The 19294-nt window shown below is 47.3% G+C and overlaps 1 protein-coding gene across 4 annotated transcripts in view; it reads left to right on the top strand.

Annotated features, from left to right (window-relative positions):
- Positions 1-15861, top strand: part of MEGF11 (multiple EGF like domains 11) — a 218629-nt gene extending 202768 nt beyond the window's left edge. For 2 of the 4 annotated variants that reach the window (XM_044392025.2, XM_044392024.2), the window contains 7 exons: positions 1253-1489; positions 2950-3068; positions 4950-5016; positions 5618-5719; positions 8056-8112; positions 14562-14768; positions 15402-15861. In XM_044392025.2, the coding sequence (XP_044247960.2) occupies positions 1253-1489; positions 2950-3068; positions 4950-5016; positions 5618-5719; positions 8056-8112; positions 14562-14768; positions 15402-15562 (950 nt within the window). In that variant the 3' untranslated portion in view covers positions 15563-15861. Of the gene's footprint in view, positions 1-1252; positions 1490-2949; positions 3069-4949; positions 5017-5617; positions 5720-8055; positions 8235-14561; positions 14769-15401 lie in introns of those variants that run through there. The other 2 variants (XM_026478347.3, XM_044392026.3) reach the window with 2 other exon arrangements.
- The last annotated feature ends 3433 nt before the right edge of the window (positions 15862-19294 follow it).

The raw sequence follows: 19294 nt of genomic DNA, 5'->3' as shown, positions 1-19294 counted from the left end.
CTGTGGAAAGGCCAGCGGGCAGTCGAAGATAGGCCCAGTTCTGGTTCGGCCATTACCTGTTAGATGTCCTAGGCAGACCATTTCGTTTTACTTAATGGCTTATTATCCCAAATGCCAAGTGGGAAGAAATTCTTGTCTTCCAGCACAGCACAAGGTTCTTTTGAGGGCTGAAGAGCCCAAAGGGGCTCAACCCTGGCTCCAGCTCTGCAGTCAGATGACATCCCATAGTACAGTCGTGAGGACAAGTTGAGACAATATGAACACAGGACTTGGCATAGTCCTGGCACATAAGCAAGCACCCAATAAATGATTCTGTATACATAAAAACACGTTGTGAAATGCTGCGAACAGAAAGGGATTATATTAGGTTTGTTCTAGAAGATGGGGAATGAGAAGGGGCTTTCATTTTACCCACATAACAGAAAGGGGGCCAGAAGACCTTTCCGTTGCATTCTGATGATATATCATAAAGAATGATAATGCAGCACATTATTTCCCTGAGGATGTTGGCTAGCTCCGTTAGGCCAGTTGCTGATGACAGCCAAGGAGAGGTGTAGACGGTGCTGGGCAGCAGGACGACCCCCACCATGGGCTTAGCAACAGCATGGAGGTAGCCCACATGTATGTCATCAAGAGGGGTTTTGTGGACAGTATTCGTGGGCACAGAGGCACACTTTCATTGCCAGTCTGTCATACGGTGCTCACAGTTCCCTGCGGAGGGTGGGATTACTGCCCCCATGTTACAAATGGGCAGACTGAGGACTTGGAGTCACATAGCTGGTAAGCTAGGAGATGGGCTGAGTCCAACTTTTCCCAACTCCTGAGGAACCTGACTTTACCAGTTACTGGTTATATGCTCTTGGGTAAATTATCTAACCTTGTGATGACTCAGTTTCTTCATCTGTGAAAGGGAAGTAATTAAATAGTCCCTATCTCATATGGCTGCTGGGCAGATCAAGTGAGTGAGTATCCGTAACTCGCTTTTTAGAACAAAGTACTCAGTAAGCATTCGTTGTTATTTTATTTGCCATCCACGATCACATCTGTTTGGTGTCACGACCCTGGAACTCCATCCCCTGTAGGCAGCTGTCGAAGAAACAGGCACAGTGAGGGACAGGATGACCCAGGGATTGAAGAATAGAGCCAAAGACCAGAACCCAGGTCTCCTAAAGTTAGAGGGCTCTAGGCGCTGGGCCAGGATCTGCAGAGCAAACAGGCCTGTCCCAGACTCAGGTCCTCCCTCCATCTGCAGCTGCGCTAATGATGGAGGAGCTGAACCCCTACACCAAGATCAGCCCAGCGCTGGGTGCAGAACGGCACTCAGTGGGTGCTGTCACAGGCATCATCCTCCTGTTGTTCCTCATTGTGGTGCTGCTGGGCCTGTTTGCTTGGCGCCGACGGCGACAGAAAGAGAAAGGCCGTGACCTGGCTCCCCGTGTCTCCTATACACCTGCCATGAGGATGACCAGCACTGACTATTCGCTCTCAGGTAAGCGCTATGCCGCCAGCATCCCCTCTCCTACCCCTAGACACACACACACACACACACACACACACACACACACACACAGCCACCCCAGGGAGAGACAGGGGACGTGGGGAGAAGAAGCCTACTTGGCAAAGGTAGAGGGGGTTTTATGAGAATGTCATTTCCTGGGCACCTAGCTCTGAGCAGCTATGATTAGGAGTCCCCTTCCATTTCCCCAGAGCTTCCTTCCCATCTTTCTCACCAGGCTTTGGCCACAGGAACACCCACACTGAACAGTAACGTTCCTCAACTCTCCAGGGGAACCTCTTCTCAGCCTAATGTCGGAGCCACCTCAAGAAACTGGCCCTGGGGCTGTTTCCAAGCCCTGTTCCATCTTTGCTTCCTTGGGGAAGGCCGCAGAGCAACCCTCCCTCCCAGTTCCCAGAGTTAGGAGGGCCCTATTGATACAGTGGAAGGGGATGGTGCCTGACTTGGGGTGGGGGAGAGCTGAAAGTGTGGACAATGACCCAGGATGTCCGCCAATGTAGTAACCCCAAAGGGCATTCTGTCTAGAGTCGGAATGGGGTAGAGGTGGGGCTGCTGGGTTGGACCCTTCCTCTCTCCTGAACCCTGGACTGCTGCCTTAGAAATGAGGCTTTTGGCTTCATATTTAGTTAAACAGAAGAGGTCAAAATGCTCTGAAATTGCCCATAACCCTGAGCCACAGGACACTGGGCCCGTCTGGGTAAGATGAGGATGAGCACTTTCTCCCGCTGGCTCCATAACTTACGGCTGACCTGCAGCCTCCTGCATCTTGGATTTAGAAAACCAAGATCACGTCAGCTCATTCCTGCTAAGTGCTGCAGGGTAGACAGGGGGGGTCCAGGTACAGGCCCTGCCTTCAGAGAGCTCCTGGCCTGCTTGCCTCCCTGGGTTTCAGCCAAAGCAATCCCCTGATGAAATCCCAAGCCCACAGAGATGATTTGGGGATTTTCTTCTATGACTATGAGTAAGTCTGGCTGGTTTTCTCACACCACTCCACTGGAATTCCCCAACACTGGGAGGGGTCCTGGAATCCACAAGAGGGCAGGGCTGGGGCTAAGAGAAGAGGGATTCTCTTTATGGCCTCACTCCTGGGATAGATCTCTGGAGGGAGGCTGGGGAGGGCAGCAGAGGCTCAGGGACATATGATGCTGTCAAAGCCAATACTCCTCATCCACGCTGTAGCTGCTGGGCGCCACCCTCCAACACTGGCAAGCCTAACTCGCATCGTGCAGGGAAGGCCACTGTGAAGGAAGAGGCAAATTAGGCTCCACAGATTTCTGTGGGGGTAGTGGATACCAGAGAGCTTGGGGGATGGGGGACTTAACGTGTCTCTCTTTGCAGAGCACTCCCAAGGCTGCCCAGGCCAAGTGTTAAAATTGGGGTGTCTCATGCCAGGGGCAGGGGTATGATGGTATGGCACCTTGTTCTCTTCCCAGATTTGTCTCAAAGTAGCAGCCATGCCCAGTGCTTTTCCAATTCCAGCTACCACGCACTGGCGTGCGGGGGGCCTGCCACCGGCCAGGCCAGCACTCTGGACAGGAACAGCCCCACCAAGGTACCGGGCCCCCGACTCCCCAGCCCCCACCCACTGTCCTCCCAATGAGCCCTCACCTCTGCCTAGGAAGGAACCACACTCCACCTGGAGGGTCCATGTAGAACCAAGTGCCAATACATTAAACAGCCCTGGGATCCATGGGACATGTAAACGCTCTGTGAAGCATTTAACAGGAAGCCACAGGTTACATGGAACCAACAAGTGCCATTTAACCAGCAGACATCACATGTAACCAAACTACAGCGTCATTCGATAGGATATATACCCCCACACCCGTGTGTAACGAACTGGTACCAAATCATGTGATCATCACGTGGTGCCTTCTCGTCACATATAACCACGTAACCACTTTTGCCACATAACGTATGTAATCAAAACACTACGCCACCTCCCACCAATCACTACAGTGCATTCCCAACACCACGCATGCAACCAGCACCTTAGAGACACCACTGGGACTCAGGTACCAGCGGATGCCCTTCTATCTGGCATACACACCACTGCTACATACCTGCAACCATATACTGCAGTCAGAACTGACACAGGGACAGAAACCCACATATCAGCCATAGCCGATGTTCTCACTGACAGCGAACCCTTCAGGCCTCCAAGGACAGGTGTGCACCGCCCTGGACAGGGCCCTCCCTTCACAGCTCCCAGCATAACCCGGCTGATAGCGAGACCTCCTCTTACAATCACAGGCCCTCGGGCAAGGATGTTTCAGCACACGTGTAGGGAGTCCCCCCCACCCCCCGTGGTGTGCCAGGACCCATACTGGGGAGAGCAGGAAGTTCAGAAATGTAAACAGCTCTAGGACCACAAGGTCTGACAGGCTCACGCTGCATACCTCCTGACACCACGCGCACGCGCACGCACACACACACAGCCCTGCACATACATACATACAATAGCAAGACCATGAGGAGGGCAATCCCAGGGCTCCTGGCTTCCTGTAATATCCTTCCTGCGTCAGGAACATGGACAGAAGCAGTTCTCATATTCCAAGCCTCTACCCTAGAGAGCTGGGAATCCTTTCTCCCTGTCTGGCCCAAAGAAAACGTCCACCAGTCCACAGGCCTGGTGGCAGTGCGGCTTGAACCCCCTAACAATACACAGGGGCAACCACTGTCAAGCCAGAACCCCAAGGCCCCTTTCTTCCACTTGTTCTCAGCCTCAGTTTTCGTATGAAATGGGAGTGCTGTATGCAGCGTGCCCTGAGCCCACAGCTTTGGCCCCTCTTCCTGTGTATCTCCTCAGCTCCGACTCTCATTCCCAGCTCCGGCTTCAGGCTTATCTGAGGAGCTGGAAGCTGAGGGAAGGGATCTGGACTTTCCTAGTGCGAGGCCCTTGGTGAACTAGAGCCCAGTACCAAGGCTGCAGCAGGCTAGAAGCAAACAAGGCTCTCCCTTGCTCACAAAAGGGAGACTCACACACAGGCCAGTCAGATAGCAGAGGTGACAATGATGTGGCAGACAGCCTTAGCACCTCCCTTAGTGCTAGAGATGGCCTCATGTTGCATCTGAGACACCGCCAGAGCCTGTTCTCCTACAGTTCAGTCCCACCCAGCTGACCTACTTCCTCGTCAGAGTCCGCCAGCTAGGCTCAGGGCACTGCTTGGCTCTTGGGCGGCCCTGCCCTCCTTTGTCCCAAGGGCTGGGAACCCTACAACTTCAGCCAGACAGCTCAGAATGGGGTAGATTCCACTCCCGCTGAGCTCAGTCAGGCCACGGTACACCTAGCTCTTCCTTTCCCTCAACGATCTGAGAAGTAGGTGGGTCAGGCTCATCACAGGGGTGGGTGCACAAGGCTGGGCAAAGTGAAGGTTGGGCAGGGGCACCTCGGGAGCAAAGGGATTAACTTGCTCTCCTACTCTCCAAACAGCTCAGTAACAAGTCCCTTGACAGAGACACAACAGGCTGGACCCCCTACAGCTTTGTGAACGTGTTAGGTCAGTAGCGGTTTGAGTCTGGTCCCCTGCCATCATGTCCCCACCTGTTCTTTTTCCACATTGAAAGGGTCCCTGTCCTAGCTCCAAGGGAGGAGGTTAGATGAATCCTGAGCATGGGTTTCCCCAGGGAGAAGGGTTATGGGGGAACCCAAGCCCTTGTTTCAGTTCTCATAAGCAAATGAAGCCCAGGACACCCTTCATTTCTATTAGGGGAGAGGATGGCTATGAGCCAGGGACCACAAAGGAGACAGCTAGGGCCTGAATGTGGGGCTTCCAGATGTGGGCAAGATTTATTCACTGTCTGGGAAAGGACCCTTGCCTGAGCCACGCCCTGCCAAGGTACTCCTTTCCAAAGGCTTCTTTCCTCTGCCCCACTGCCCTTGTGAGCACCAATTCCTATTGGGGGTGGGGGGGGGGAGGTGAGGGAGAAAGGTAGATGGCCTCAATTCTAACAGATCCCCTAGCCCTTGCCCCCTTGGATACTACACATCAGGGCCCTGATTCCTTCCAGCCTGCCCTACCCTGGCCCCCTCCATACTCCCCACCCTGCCATACCAGGGCCCTGGGAATAATGGCTCCTCCCTGTCATTCCTCTCACTAGACTCCCATTTCCAGATCAGTGCCCTGGAGGCCAGGTACCCGCCCGAGGACTTCTACATTGAACTTAGACACCTCAGCCGCCCCGCTGAGCCACACTCACCAGGTTAGACCCCCAGCCCTACCCTCTACCCGCTGGGCTCCCGAGGCTCTCATACCACACCAGACCCAGCACCTGCCCTACCCCTTCCTGCCCCTTGACCCACCCCCATGGTCCCAGAACTCTCCCTGTTGGGCCCTCCTCCTTCCCAACATGGTTAGTCTACAAGCCCAATCCCCTATCTAAAGGAAGCTTGCCTGGATTCATCCCCCATCACTCCTGCTCCCATCGCGGTCAGTGGATGTGGAGAAACTGTGACTGGTATTAGGTGAAGGGGCCACAACATAATTGTACTCCCTATCGGCCACAGAATACAACCCTAAACCACTGAGAAATGACTTGAGGATGGGGACACCTTTGGGATTCTCTGGGCCCTGTCGGTGTGGATGACAAGCCCAATGTCCCCCAGAGAGAGACACCCCAGACCCACCAGTGGCTCAGGTCGAGCAGGGATCTGGAGAGGCTGGGGTAGGATGTGTCAACCGGCATCCTCTCTGCTCAAGCTAGTGGCTTGGGAAAGACGAAAGAAAAGACTTGCAAAGTCAGTCCTGCTGTGCGAGGATGTGGAGTTAGAAAAACAGGGGCCATAGGAGTAAGCATAATGAATCAACAGAGAATGTAGCCTCCCCAGCAAGTGCCTCTCTAAGGCAGGGCCTTAGTATACCGGACAACCCTCAGGCTCTAGCTGGTTTCTAGAGCTCAAGGAACTGCAGCTCTGCCAACCCCTGCAGGTCCCTGGGTGCAGTAGCACTAAGAAGCATGAAGGCTCTGAATTTATCTGCCCTTTGAGCAGCTGTGGGCTGCAAAGACCCTGAGTCTGTACCTAGGAGGCTGTGCTCTTGGCTGCAGGTCCCCTGGGCCATGTCTTTCAATAACCCCAGCAAATACAACCCTCCCACCACCCCCCACCATGCTGTATCTCCTTCCCCAAGGGAGTGTGCTCTGGGCTCCGCCCAGATTTCTCCCTGCTTTCTAGATGTACACTCTGCAGTGCAGCCAGAGCCACCACATGCTACCATTTTGTGGCTTCCCCTAAAGCATGCTGGTGGCCAATGGAAGAGAATACTTAGGGACATCTAGCTTCTCGTTCATGCGGTGTCGGACAAGTCACAGCCCCTCTTTGGGCCTCAGTTTCCTGTTCTAAAAAAAAGGAAACGTTAACAGCCTAGCCTCCCTCCCTCAGGGAGGGTGAAGGAAGCCCTTGTTTTGTTTAGTATAAAGAGCTCAGGTGATGCCAAGGATACAGGTTGCTAGTCATGTTTCTGAAGGGCACAGGTACCTACAGGCCTTCTAGAAGAATAGCCAACTAGAGGAAAACTTGGACTGGTTCTGCCTTATCACTCAGTAATGTGGGGAAGGCAGGCAGATAATAGATTCCTACAAATTCAACTTAGGAACTCAGTGGAGGAGGTGTGGAATGGGGATGGATCTAAACAGCAGCGGGGGAGAGTCGAGTGGAGTCACATTGTATTTTAATAATTACTTGCTGCATTCCTCGCCTGGTAGTGTGTCCTCAGTTAAAAGCTGGAAAAAATGGACTCTGTGCCAGAGTCATTACAGTCTCAACCTAAAAATGCCAGACAGCTTCTTTCCTGGTATCACCAGCAGCAAAGAACCTGCGCTTGGTCCCTGAAGTTTTATGTCCCGCCTCTGGCTATGGCTTTAGGACCATGCACTGTAGGAGCTGAATAAACTGACAGCCAAAAGGGAGAAAAAGCCTTCGGATTAAAAACACTAGTAATACTTGTCAAAGACAGCTCTCAATTATGTACAAATGGTCCACTCCCCCAAATGGGTAACTAAGCAGATTATGGGTGGGAGTGACTACATTCTGGAAGATGACTAATTGGGAATCTCAGCCACCGGTCCCCCTCCCTCCCTGGCTCCCCTCACTCGAGCTTCAGATCCAGGAGAGGAGGTAAGAAAGAGTCTTCAACCCCATTCCAAGATCCAACAGAACTGGAATTTGGAATGTCAGACACCCCTTCCCAGGCTAAGAACTGGCTCTGATTCATTCCTTACCGTGTACTTCTGGAGCTTGGAACTTCAGCTAGAGTGACCGCAGGTGGCATCAGAACAGCCTGTGACCACCTCACGCAAGACACACCCCCTCAGAGTTGAGGAGGGCTGCGTATGCCAGGGGGCGCTGTAGCTCACCACTAACGCTCCTGAGCCCTGCAGGCATTGCTGTGTGCTCAAAGTGATTTAGAGTAGATTAAGCCCAGAATAACCCTCTAGCACGAAAGAACTAATTTTATGGTAAAGGAGGAAAAAACAAAAACACATGCAGTTTAAGTAAATGTCACTCACCCCATTTTTCTCTTTATACTATTTTAATGCAGGTGCTTGTGGAATGGATAGACGTCAGAACACATACATTATGGACAAAGGCTTCAAAGGTAGAGTATCCAATCCTGACGTCCCGTTAGAAAGGGCTTAGCAAGATAAAGAGTACAGATGTGAAATGACCAGAAATTCTACCAGAGAGACACTGCGCACATCTCTTCCCCCACTCCCCCCAAAAGTAAAAAGACCACAGGACCTGAGGCTGCTGGGTAGCTCTGCTCAGGAGGAGCAATCATAATAATAATGAATTTATATTTCGATTTAAGTTGCACCTGCTTAGCAAGCGCTTGTGGGTTTTTTATAGATGCCAACTAAATGTCTCCGGAAATGCAGAATGTCATTATCCAACCAATTAGTATGAGTTAAATTGATTATAAATTCTGAAATAAAGTCAATCTACCTGCCCCAGAGGCCTCCTGTCGTTGCGCTGGCGAGGACTGCCACCCTGCACGTGCTGGCTTTCTGGGGCACAAGGAATGAAAATAATACCTAGGGTTAATACTGTATGGCACACCACCCTCGAGATCTCTGCCCCTGAGAGCAGGAGGTGAGGACTAATCCCAAGCACATCGGAACTGCAAGTCGAATCATCCTTCTAGGAAGTCTGTGAGTGAAACCAAAGACGAAGGTCAGGTCTTGCCCTGGGCTTAGGCCCTATGTTTAAATAACAGAATGTGTCAAATAGGTGGCTTTGGAACTATGTCACTTACTACTCTGTCAAGTATTAACTGTGACCTCAGACTGGGAGCTCTCCAAGGCCTAGTTTCCTCACCTGCAAGGTCAGAATAATTACGCCTATGCTATGGTCTAATGCCTATCCTAGTGTCTACTAAGGTTATCGTGAGTATCCAATAAAAAAAGTCACAGACGGGAAGTGTTTCTACATGTTATAAGGGCTGCACTAATGTAACAGGGCTCTCCTTTCGTCTCTGAGGTCTCTTTAGGAGTCTCAGCCACACTGAAAGAGACGACAGGCAGCACAGATCCCAAAGGCTATCACAGACCTAGCTGTGCACCAGAATAACGTGGAAAGCTTGTTAAACATACAGAAGTCCACACCCCATCTTCCCAAGACTCTGAAGCAGATCTAGAGTGGGGTCCTGGAATCTGCATTTGTAATGAGTACTTCAGGGCATTCTTAGGCAGCCTATACCTCCCAACTAATACTTAGGAACCGCTGGTCTAGACGGACCCAGATTTCCTGGATTACCGTTCTGGTATTTCAGATTTAGTCTTAGTTATACCCGAGACACAACCATTTCCTAACCAAGGAGAGCTAGTTATCTATAGCCCTTGGTGGAGTGGTTATTAGAAGTGGGGTGAGTTAGGGGTGGGTGGTTCTGAGCAAGAGAGCAGGAAGGGCAAGTCTCCACGAACACATTAGGATGTGTACAGCCCAAGAGAACAATCTGAGAATCTGAAAACAGGAGGTCACCCCTCGGCTTCTGGACAAAGTTCACGACTCCCTTGGGAGCATCCACTCTGGCCATTTTCTGCGTATTGACTCAAACCATCCAAATGGAGGCAAGCACCATTACAGTAGTGAAGCTAAAAACACAAAAGAAAGCTTGACTGTTTTATCACTGTGACCCAAGACCTCAGTCTCTTTCTCAAAGAGGTGTGGGGACTGGGCAGAAAGATCTCCTAAGAGACTTTTCAGCTCCGAAAATATGCATGACTCAAAAATGAATAAGCTCAGACAGGCCCAGACAGCTCAATAAATGAGCACACAACTTTCCTATGCACTTTGTTGTCCTGGGCATTGTGATTAGGGTGACTGCTTTCAGACTCGAAACTGTAAATGTGTAACAAAGCTGAGGAGGGCAGTGTCTCTGGCTCAGCGTCATTCATTCCTGTTTTGTGGGATCATGTATCTGAGCCTGTAAGTAAGTACAGGGAAGGCCAGATTTTGCAGCCAGGTTTTGTTTCACCACTCTGGCTGTAATCATCCTTTGAATTAGGAAAGGCGGCTGCCTAGGTAAATATGCCAACAGGTGCTAGGAACCAACACATCAGAACAAGAGAATTCAAGAAGAGGAAAATGAAATGTCACTGTTTGGAACTTTACAGAAATATTTATCAAAGACATGGAATAAACCCCACTACCTGGCTGCACTCCCAAATAAACATTTAATAAACTAGTCTGTACCAGGAATCAAATTATTTCCTAACACTACTGGGCCAAACCAAATGAGAACCATTAAGAGTGAAGAGTCTGAGTGTTCTCTGAACTCAGTGAGCAAGACCCTGTCCTGGAAGTTTTGGAGTCTAGTCCTAGTTCTTTGCGGCACTGACTAGGTCACAATGTTATTTTCCGTGTTTGGTTTCTACCTCCGTTAGAAGGCTGAGGTTGTACTGGCACCATCTCTAAGGCCCCCTCCAGGTCTTAATTCAGCCAGTGCTCCTCCTTGCCCTTGTTACTTACTTTGGACCCCCTCTCACCGTCATCCTGAAGTTGCATGACACCACACATTGCTTGCTGTGCTAACCCCATTTTACCTCTGAACACCTGCCCATCTCCCCTTCCCCATGTCCCCCTCAACACAATGATACTGTAACAAACTGCCTTATGTTTAATTCCTTGTCTGTCAGGCATTTCAAAGTGATACAGAAGAAATCCTCCCTGGCACTCTCCATCACCTTTATGATCCTGAAATCCTGAATCCCACTGTTGCTGCCACAGGGATGCCACCTGTATGCTCCTTGCTAATCCAGCCTTCACGTGTCTCCTTGCAATAACTTTGGGTTCCAAGGTAGTGAGGAGTCCAGTGACATCCTGAAAACTTTAGCCAGTGTGGTTCTCCTTCTGACCATGTAATCATCTCCCTTTTCTTCGCCCCATATTCTTATCTCTCAATGAAGAGAAGAATGCTAACCTAGGGCCCAGGAAGAGAAAAGGCAGTGTGGCTTTCTAATAATAGTAATAGGCTGAGAAGAAACAGATCTTCAGTGCCTGGGTTTTCCCCGAGAATGAAATACTGACTTTTTACCTATATGTTCGTGTGAACCTAAAAGCCTAGGTAAGTTCTGATTCCACTCACAAGGTGGCCTTGGAAAGTCATTTCCCCTCTCTGGATTTGCTACTTCCTTTATAAAATGAAGGTGTTTAGGCTCATTTCCAAGGCCCCTTCTGCATTTGAGGGTGTAAGACTGTGATTTGGGAGAGGTTAGAACTAGGTGAGAACAAACACTAAGGCACACTTAGTATAAAGCTAAGCCTTCAGTCTGATGCTAATTACAGGCCTGGGAGGAGCCACTCTCCAAAGTTTAGGTAGCCTTGGTGGACGCTTCCCCTTTCCTTGCAAAATGCCCTGAAGTGCAGGGACTGGCTGGGGTAGGGTGAGGCTGTAAAAGCATGAGGAAGTGTCTTAGGGAGGCTGGTTGCTCTTCCCCCTACCCCACCCTCCCTGAGGGCAGGCAGGTAGATGACTCAGCTGGAAAGAAGAATAGCTTTCTGAAGTGTAGGTTTTCCAGCTAGCCTTGCCCTTTCCTCCCTCCAGTTCCCAGATATAGAATCCAGATTATTCCATAATCCAACACACTCTTCCGACCACCTCAACCCACACATACACTTCTCCATCCTTTCTTTTCCCGGGCCCCTTTATGGAAGGTACAGCTTCTCTTTGAAACGAATGCCCTCCCCCAACCCCAACTTCTCTTTCAGTCACTTACGTGCACCCCCTGCTGCAAAGCAAACTGTTTGCAGTAAGTCCCCCTTATCTGCAGTTTCTGTTTCCTCGGTTTCAGTTACCCCGCAGTCACACGATCAAAGTCAATAGTGGCTGTCACAATGCCTACCTAGGTCATTCACCTCACTTCACCATCTCACATCATCACAAGAAGGGTGGGTATAGTACAATAAAATATTTTGGAAAACACCATGACTGGATACTGAAGATGGGCTAAGCCCCAACTTAACTACTTACTAACATCAGGCAAACTTTATGAGCTTCAGTATCCTCATTCCTGAAGCAGTAATCATAGTCCTTCCTGCCCAGCCCTCTTCACAGATGTATCAAGTTCCAAATAACCTAACTGGAGTGAAGATACTAGCATAAGGGCCACATTTTCTACCACTATTCCTCAAGTTTTAGAAAACACGCAACTAAGGTAGCTACCGATCAAAGTAAAAGGATGTGCCTGGGTGGGGGCAGGGGCGGGGTGTTAGAGGATTTGAGGGCTATCCGGAGAGGATAGCCCTTCTTTAAGCAGTTCTTGTCCTCAGTTTCCAAACCAGCCGCTCTGAGTCATACTGCCTTACTCTTCGGCTGCCAAGTTCAGAGAACCCAAAGTGGGAATGACGGACCATGCTGGGGTTCCTGGACATCCCCCCAGCCCCTTGTACTAACAAAGTACTCACTAGAAGCAACTTCACGTGGCTCTAGGCAGACTGTGGCCCAGCACCCACATCCCCCTTTCCTCATGAGAGCCTCACCAGCAGCTGCGCCTGCTCACTGTCCAGCAAGAATGTTTTCTCCTCCTCCTCTCTCGGGTTCCACGCTAGAAAGAGGCCACAGTCTCAGATGGGACCAAGGCCAACATCTCTCTACCTGTGGGCCAGGATGAGATGGAAAATGCTCTGAGTCTGATTGTGGAGCTCGCTCTGCTACTGACGAGCAGTGCGACCTGGGGAGGTCACTTCCTCATGCCAAGCCACAGCTTCCTCTTAAGCAGTAAAAGGGACGGAGAGAATTAATTATTGTTCTAGCTCCATTGCAGGTATTAGGAACACCTGAATGAACTAATGGGTAAATGTACTTTTATACAAGACTGAGGAAATGTCACCTGCTGAAACATCAGTAACCCTATACTCAGAAAAGTAAATCCCCTCCCAGCCAGTCCCGTTATGGGAGAAAACACTGCTAGTGGTGACACCCAACTCAACTTTCAGCCACATGGAGTGTTCTGATCTCCCAGGACCTGGTCACCCCTTGAGTTACAATGATCCCTTTATTATTATTTTTTACATTTTCATTAATCTCACAAGCTGGAGGCAGAGAGCATGTGATAGTTCCAGTGAAAGACTGTCCAAGAATTTCACCATCTGCTACCACTTAAGAGAAATTTAGAGCTGAGAAATACAGAAATTTCACCATCTGCTACCACTTAGAGAAATTTAGACCTCTGAAGACCACTCATTACTGTCGAGCCCTTACAATTCCATGCTTATTTCTAGACTCCCTGGCTGGCAGATCATCACAGAAGAACGAGGGCCAGAGTTGGCCAGATGACAGAGAATCTAGTGCTTTTTCCAGGCAAGTCTTGCCTCACTTGGAATGATCTACAAGAGGCAGTGATCTTCCCAAAAGGGGAAAATGGCATACAGGTTGAAGGAGGGGCTCCCCTTCCCTTCTGTGACTCCCAGTCACAAAGAAAACACTTTCTTCCTCCAGTAAGCTACAGTTACCTTGCCTCATATTTGGAAACTAGTCTGCATCCTTTTGTACCCTAACATACCCTGAAGTCTTGGGGGTGACGCACCTGAGAGGCAGCAGGAGAGGAAGCATGAGCTCTCCTAGTATCAGAAAAAGATACTGCTAAAATTGGTTTCAGTTAGGATTCATAAGAACTGGGGTAAGCGATCCCACTGGAAGGCTTACTAGAAAACAAACTTTCCAAAGGCTGGCTTGAGACCCAGGTGCTTTTTACACCTCTATTACACTTCAGTCGGCCCCACCTCTGATCACAAGCTTCTCAAGAGCAGGGATGCTGCCGAAGTTTGCTGCCTAAAGGTTGCCAAGTTGCTGACACCTGTGCCAAAACACACACCTAATTCCTTTGAATCTAAGTTTCTTACTCATCAAAAAGAATTCTGAGGAAGAACGATATCACAGAACAAACACAGGCCAAGGAGTCCCAAGGCATACATTCAAGCCTCGGCACTGCCATTTATGAGCTTGTAGGACATCAGCCAAGTCACTGCATCTCTCTGGGCCTTCCCCCTATAAGAAAGTATCAACTATCTTTGCAGGATTTTGTAAAAAATAATAGATGTGAAAGCACATTATGAGTATCTTGAATTAATCCCCTTCTGGTTCTGTACCTGATTACTAAGAACAAAAATGTCCCTATCCCTCCAAAAACGTAAGTTTCTTTATGAAAAAATCTCTGCCTACCTAGGAAAGCACTCGTCAACATATTTAAGAAGGAAATCTTGGGGGGCGCCTGGGTGGCACAGCGGTTAAAGCGTCTGCCTTCGGCTCAGGGCGTGATCCCGGTGTTCTGGGATCGAGCCCCACATCAGGCTCCTCCACTATGGGCCTGCTTCTTCCTCTCCCACTCCTCCTGCTTGTGTTCCCTCTCTCGCTGGCTGTCTCTATCTCTGTCAAATAAATAAATAAACTCTTTAAAAAAAAAAAAAAAAAAAAAAGAAGGAAATCTTGGATTATCATAGGCTTTTACAGATCCAGGATCCTGAAGGCACATAAACTGCAATCTGTTTCTGGTATTGAAATGAAGTCCGTGTTCTTGCATGTCCTAAGAATTCTCTCTTGCCTTACAGATTACATGAAAGAATCCGTGTGCAGTTCTAGCACTTGTTCCTTGAATAGCAGTGAAAACCCTTACGCCACAATTAAGGACCCGCCCATCCTCACCTGCAAGCTTCCAGAAAGCAGCTATGTAGAAATGAAGTCGCCTATGCACACGGGGTCTCCGTACACAGATATGCCATCCTTGTCGACATCTAATAAAAATATATATGAAGTTGGTAGGTGTCTCAAATAAGTAACTTAGTGAAATCAGGGCAATAGTGCAGCATCTGAAGTAAAAACAAGCCCTCTCCACTCACCCTGTCTTGAAAACATACCCTTCTTTTGTTGCTTTTTAAGGAATCCAAGGTGAACGGTCTCTCCCAGGATTACCCTCCTCTCTCATGCAGGAAATCACATTCTTGTGTCAACTCTGCTTTAAAAAAACATCAGAACCACTATGAAGCAGACATGCTGGGGGTGGGGAGTCAGTGGGTACACACACTTCAACTGATTGTTGATACAAATCCCAGTTTACAAAAGAAAACAATCAGAACAGACATTTGCAAGTTTCTAAATCACCATCTTCTACCTTTTTCCAATTTTGCCTATGTCCCTGGGCTTATTGGTAAGACCCCTACCTCTAGGATATTCCAAACCTCTTGGTTTTGACCAGAGCTTAGGATTCCGATAGTACATTCACTTAGGTTTTCCATTTCATGAGCTAGCCTCAGTCCTAACCCTCATGTATTTATCACAGATTTCTAAATCCCTGGCTTCTCTCCCTACCAAGTTAAATAGCTCTATTCCCCCTCAACAAGGCAACCAAAGCTAATCTGTTCTCTGAACTCATTTTTCACTATATTCCTTAGAGCCCACAATCAGTGTGGTCCAAGAAGGCCGCGGTCATAACTCCAGCTATATCCAGAATCCATACGACCTACCTAGGAACAGCCATATTCCTGGTCATTATGACCTCCTCCCAGTAAGACCAAGCCCTGCCCATGGGCCCTCCCAGGACAAGCAGTCTTAAGAGAGAGAAGCCTCTCTCTTGCAATGTGCTCTGCTGAATATTCTGACTCTGAAAGAAGACAATCCCTTGACTTGAAATAATGATACAGACTGACTCCAGCTGCGTGTTAGTTATTACTTTCACCTGGAACTAAAGAAGAGCTTCCAAGTGGGACTGGGGTAATTGTTCAAACGGTCTGTTCATGAAGGCAAATCCACTCACCCACACCCAACCCCAAATGCCCAGGATTACGTGATCTTTTAAAACACTTTAAGATTCAGCTACTCATCGACATCAGCTAAATATATATATATGATATACTTAATTCTCTGAAACATGATGCTTAGAAAGCATACAGCGTAGGTTTCATAAACCTTCCTGGGGGAAAAGGGAAGTGGGGAGGGGAAAGGATTACTTTAAAGCTCCTGAAATGTGTATGTGCTTTTGGCTGCTGTTACCATCAACATCTGTTTTATTACCTAAGATAAACAGCATACAGACACAAACTGCTACTATCAGTCCTAAAGTACCTGTACATCTGTGTCTGACCTGTCAAATCACAATGGCCAAGATTATAGTACATAGTCCAAAACTGACTTCACTTTTTAAAAAAAAGACTGTAATAAATACAAATTAACTTTCCTTCTTCTGCCCTTCGTGGTAGTAGTAGATGTTTCCAAAGCGCAGCAACCTCCTTTAGTCTACAGTGATTTCTAGGCCAGCTTTACCAAATCTTGCTGATTCAAGGTTCGAGAACATTGCCAAGTCATTCCTAGCCTGGTCATATCACCTCAATCCATCCAACACCTGAGTCATTCCATGTGAAACAACTCTTGAGATGATGCCTTTAAGCAAGCAGTCACAGACCGGTAAGAATGAAGTATCCCTAAAAACAGCTATTTGGCCTCCTGAATTTATTTGGTTGGCATTCCTTGGCTCAGAAGAGTACTTGCTTTCAAGCATTTCTTCATAAATCTTGAGCTTGATGTAGCATACAACCTAAAAGTGTAGAAGAAATTAGATAAAAGGGGATATAGCAAGTTCAATAAGCTGCTTAAAGTACATGATGCTTTTTGATGGAACTAAATGAAAAGAATGGACTGTGATCAGTTGCTGTAACATGATGTAAAACTTTAAACAGCAAATAAGGATATGAAGGATCGCTACCTTAAAACCACCACCTACTGAGATGGCCAAAGACGTATTACAGTGAGTTAATGCTCCAGATCCCAGTATTTAGAACTGTCTGTACGTTCCACTACCGATGAACACAGGTAAACTGGGGCTCAGTTTGAGTCAAACGGGAGCCAACTCCCAAGCCCTAAAAAAAGAGGACCTCCTCACAAGAATTAAAGACCAGAAGGGCAAACCAAGGAAACTAATGGCCACCCCTATACCATTCCATTCTCTGGTAACAGCCAGCCAGTAAAAACTACTTCCAAAAAGGTAAACAGAAGAGGAACTAAATGACCGCAAAGCTGGAACAGCAGCTACAGGAAGTGTGGGAGTCCTGAAGCCCTTGATACAACCTGGAAGTCTGCCACGGAACCCATTAGTTGGGGCAATGAGCAGCAAAACAAGAAAATAAATAAATAAACCCCCCTCCCTCACTTCACTCACCGCTTAAGTAAATTTAATTGTTAGGGGAAAACAATACTTACATGAATGCTGCATGTCTGCATGGGAGCAAGGGATCAGCAATAGCAAATTTCCTTTCCACAAAAGCCTTATGAAATATAAATATTAGAAAAGTCCTTTGTAGACCCGTAAGTATTTCTCATACATATGTAGAAAGAAATAGAGATAAGAGACTTACCTCAGTATTTCAGGGCAGCAAGTGCTCAATTATCTTTGTAAAGCAAGGATCAAGAAGCATGGCGAAGTCAGATCAGCCAGGAGAAACTCCTCTCATTCCCAGGCTTTATCTTCTTCCCCTACCCCGCATGTACAGTAACTGCTGCCTGGCTCACTGCAAACAAGCAGCGCCATGCCAGTTTCAAGCGTCACCTCTTGTTTGCCAACTAGCTTACGGGCAAAATTCAGCAAGAGGGAGCATGGTGGAACCGCTAAAGCACGGGGTCAAGAGATTTGAGTGTTACTTGCCCTCTCTGGGCTCCTTTCTTCCTCACGTATTAAAAAGGGGAGTAGGAGAGAAAGGTAAGGAGCTCTAACAACCCTCTGGCTCTAGCATTCTGTGATTGTTAAAGAAATATAATACAATTCAAATTAGGCAATACACAGAGAAGGGAAAGGCAGAGGGTGTGATTCATCTATGGTGACAACAGCTGCCTTCACATATCTAGGAGTTACTAGTAAAAGACATTTCAGTCTTACAGAGCAACTGTTGGGAACTTCTGTCTAGCACTATCACACATAGGTTCATGGTCAACCTAAATATGTGCACTGTGCATTTTATTGGCAACTTGGAAAGATCTGTTTATTTTACAGAAACCAGTTTTCAAAGTGATGTGCATTTGATTCAAATGAATAAAGAAAACATTATTGTACAATAGCATAAGTGAGACTATGAAATGGCAATACTTTTTTAAATAACCCAGATTTGTAATATATTTGTTCACTGTGCAAAGGGACCGTACCTTGTACAAAATAAAAGGAATTCCTCAAACTAATTTAACAAAAATGCCTACTGTTGTGTTGCACACTGAAAATGTGTCTATAATCTACAACTTAGGTTTAAAAGGTAGAACTAGGCTACATTTTGTGTGGTCACTTTAGGCAGCCAGAGAGGTGAAAATTAACCCAATACATGCTTGAAAATAAACAAGTTCTATCAGATTTATAACGAGAGTCTCTTCCTTTAAAGTAATGAATGGGAACAACATATTCTTAATTCATGTCCAAAAATTATTGAGAAATCTCATACACATCAAATGCTCAAATAGAGAATTTCTCTGCTTTCACAGACTTAAACTCAAAGGCAACTATTACAGCCTGTGCTCAGCTCCAGAGGCACAAAGGTACTTCTATGGAAGAGAATAAAAGCAAAGTGTAAGGCCCACCTAATTTGCATAAGTGCAATGAATAGCTTTCCACTAGTAGAAATTATCGTCCAGTACATTACCATGGGTGCATGTTTTAGGACCTTTTTTAAAACATAACCTTGTGACCTCACTGGTAAAGAAGCAGCAGGATTAATTTTGTAGTAAAACATGGATGCTAAAAAAAATAGCTTACTGGATGCTTTCAAAAGTATAAGTTTAAAATTTTTCCTTCATACTTTCAAAGTTTGTACATAACCCTATTTAAGTCAACTGAAGCCTTTCAACTTGTCAGTTCACAAGGCTTACAAGATACTCAAAAGTTATTCCCAATGTTTAACCAAGAATACATTTTTATTAAGAGACTAAGACTCATTCAGAAATGATCTTACTAAGACAATTCTCAAGGGCTGGAACTTGACATCTCAGTGAAAGATAAAACATGATCAAGAATTATAAGGCTAAAAAAGGTATTTACTGAGAATACTGGTATTAGATTATGACTCATGAGGCTCAGAATACTACCCAATACCATAAATGAGAACCAAAGGCTGCAGGTTGTGCAGTCAACACAGAAGATTCAAGAATGATACATTCTACGAGCCATTCATCTAACCAGAAGGCAGGCAAAAGGGGCCCATTTAATCAGCATGTGACAAGAGGAGACCGAATCTTTCTCAGAAGGGATGGATGGATACATAGGGATTCATTATACTGTTATTTGTACTTCTGTGTAATTATAACATAGCATTTA

This window comes from Ursus arctos, unplaced genomic scaffold, assembly GCF_023065955.2.
Source record: "Ursus arctos isolate Adak ecotype North America unplaced genomic scaffold, UrsArc2.0 scaffold_28, whole genome shotgun sequence".
Taxonomy (NCBI): Eukaryota; Metazoa; Chordata; class Mammalia; order Carnivora; family Ursidae; genus Ursus; species Ursus arctos.
This window is presented reverse-complemented; position numbering and strand designations above follow the sequence as displayed.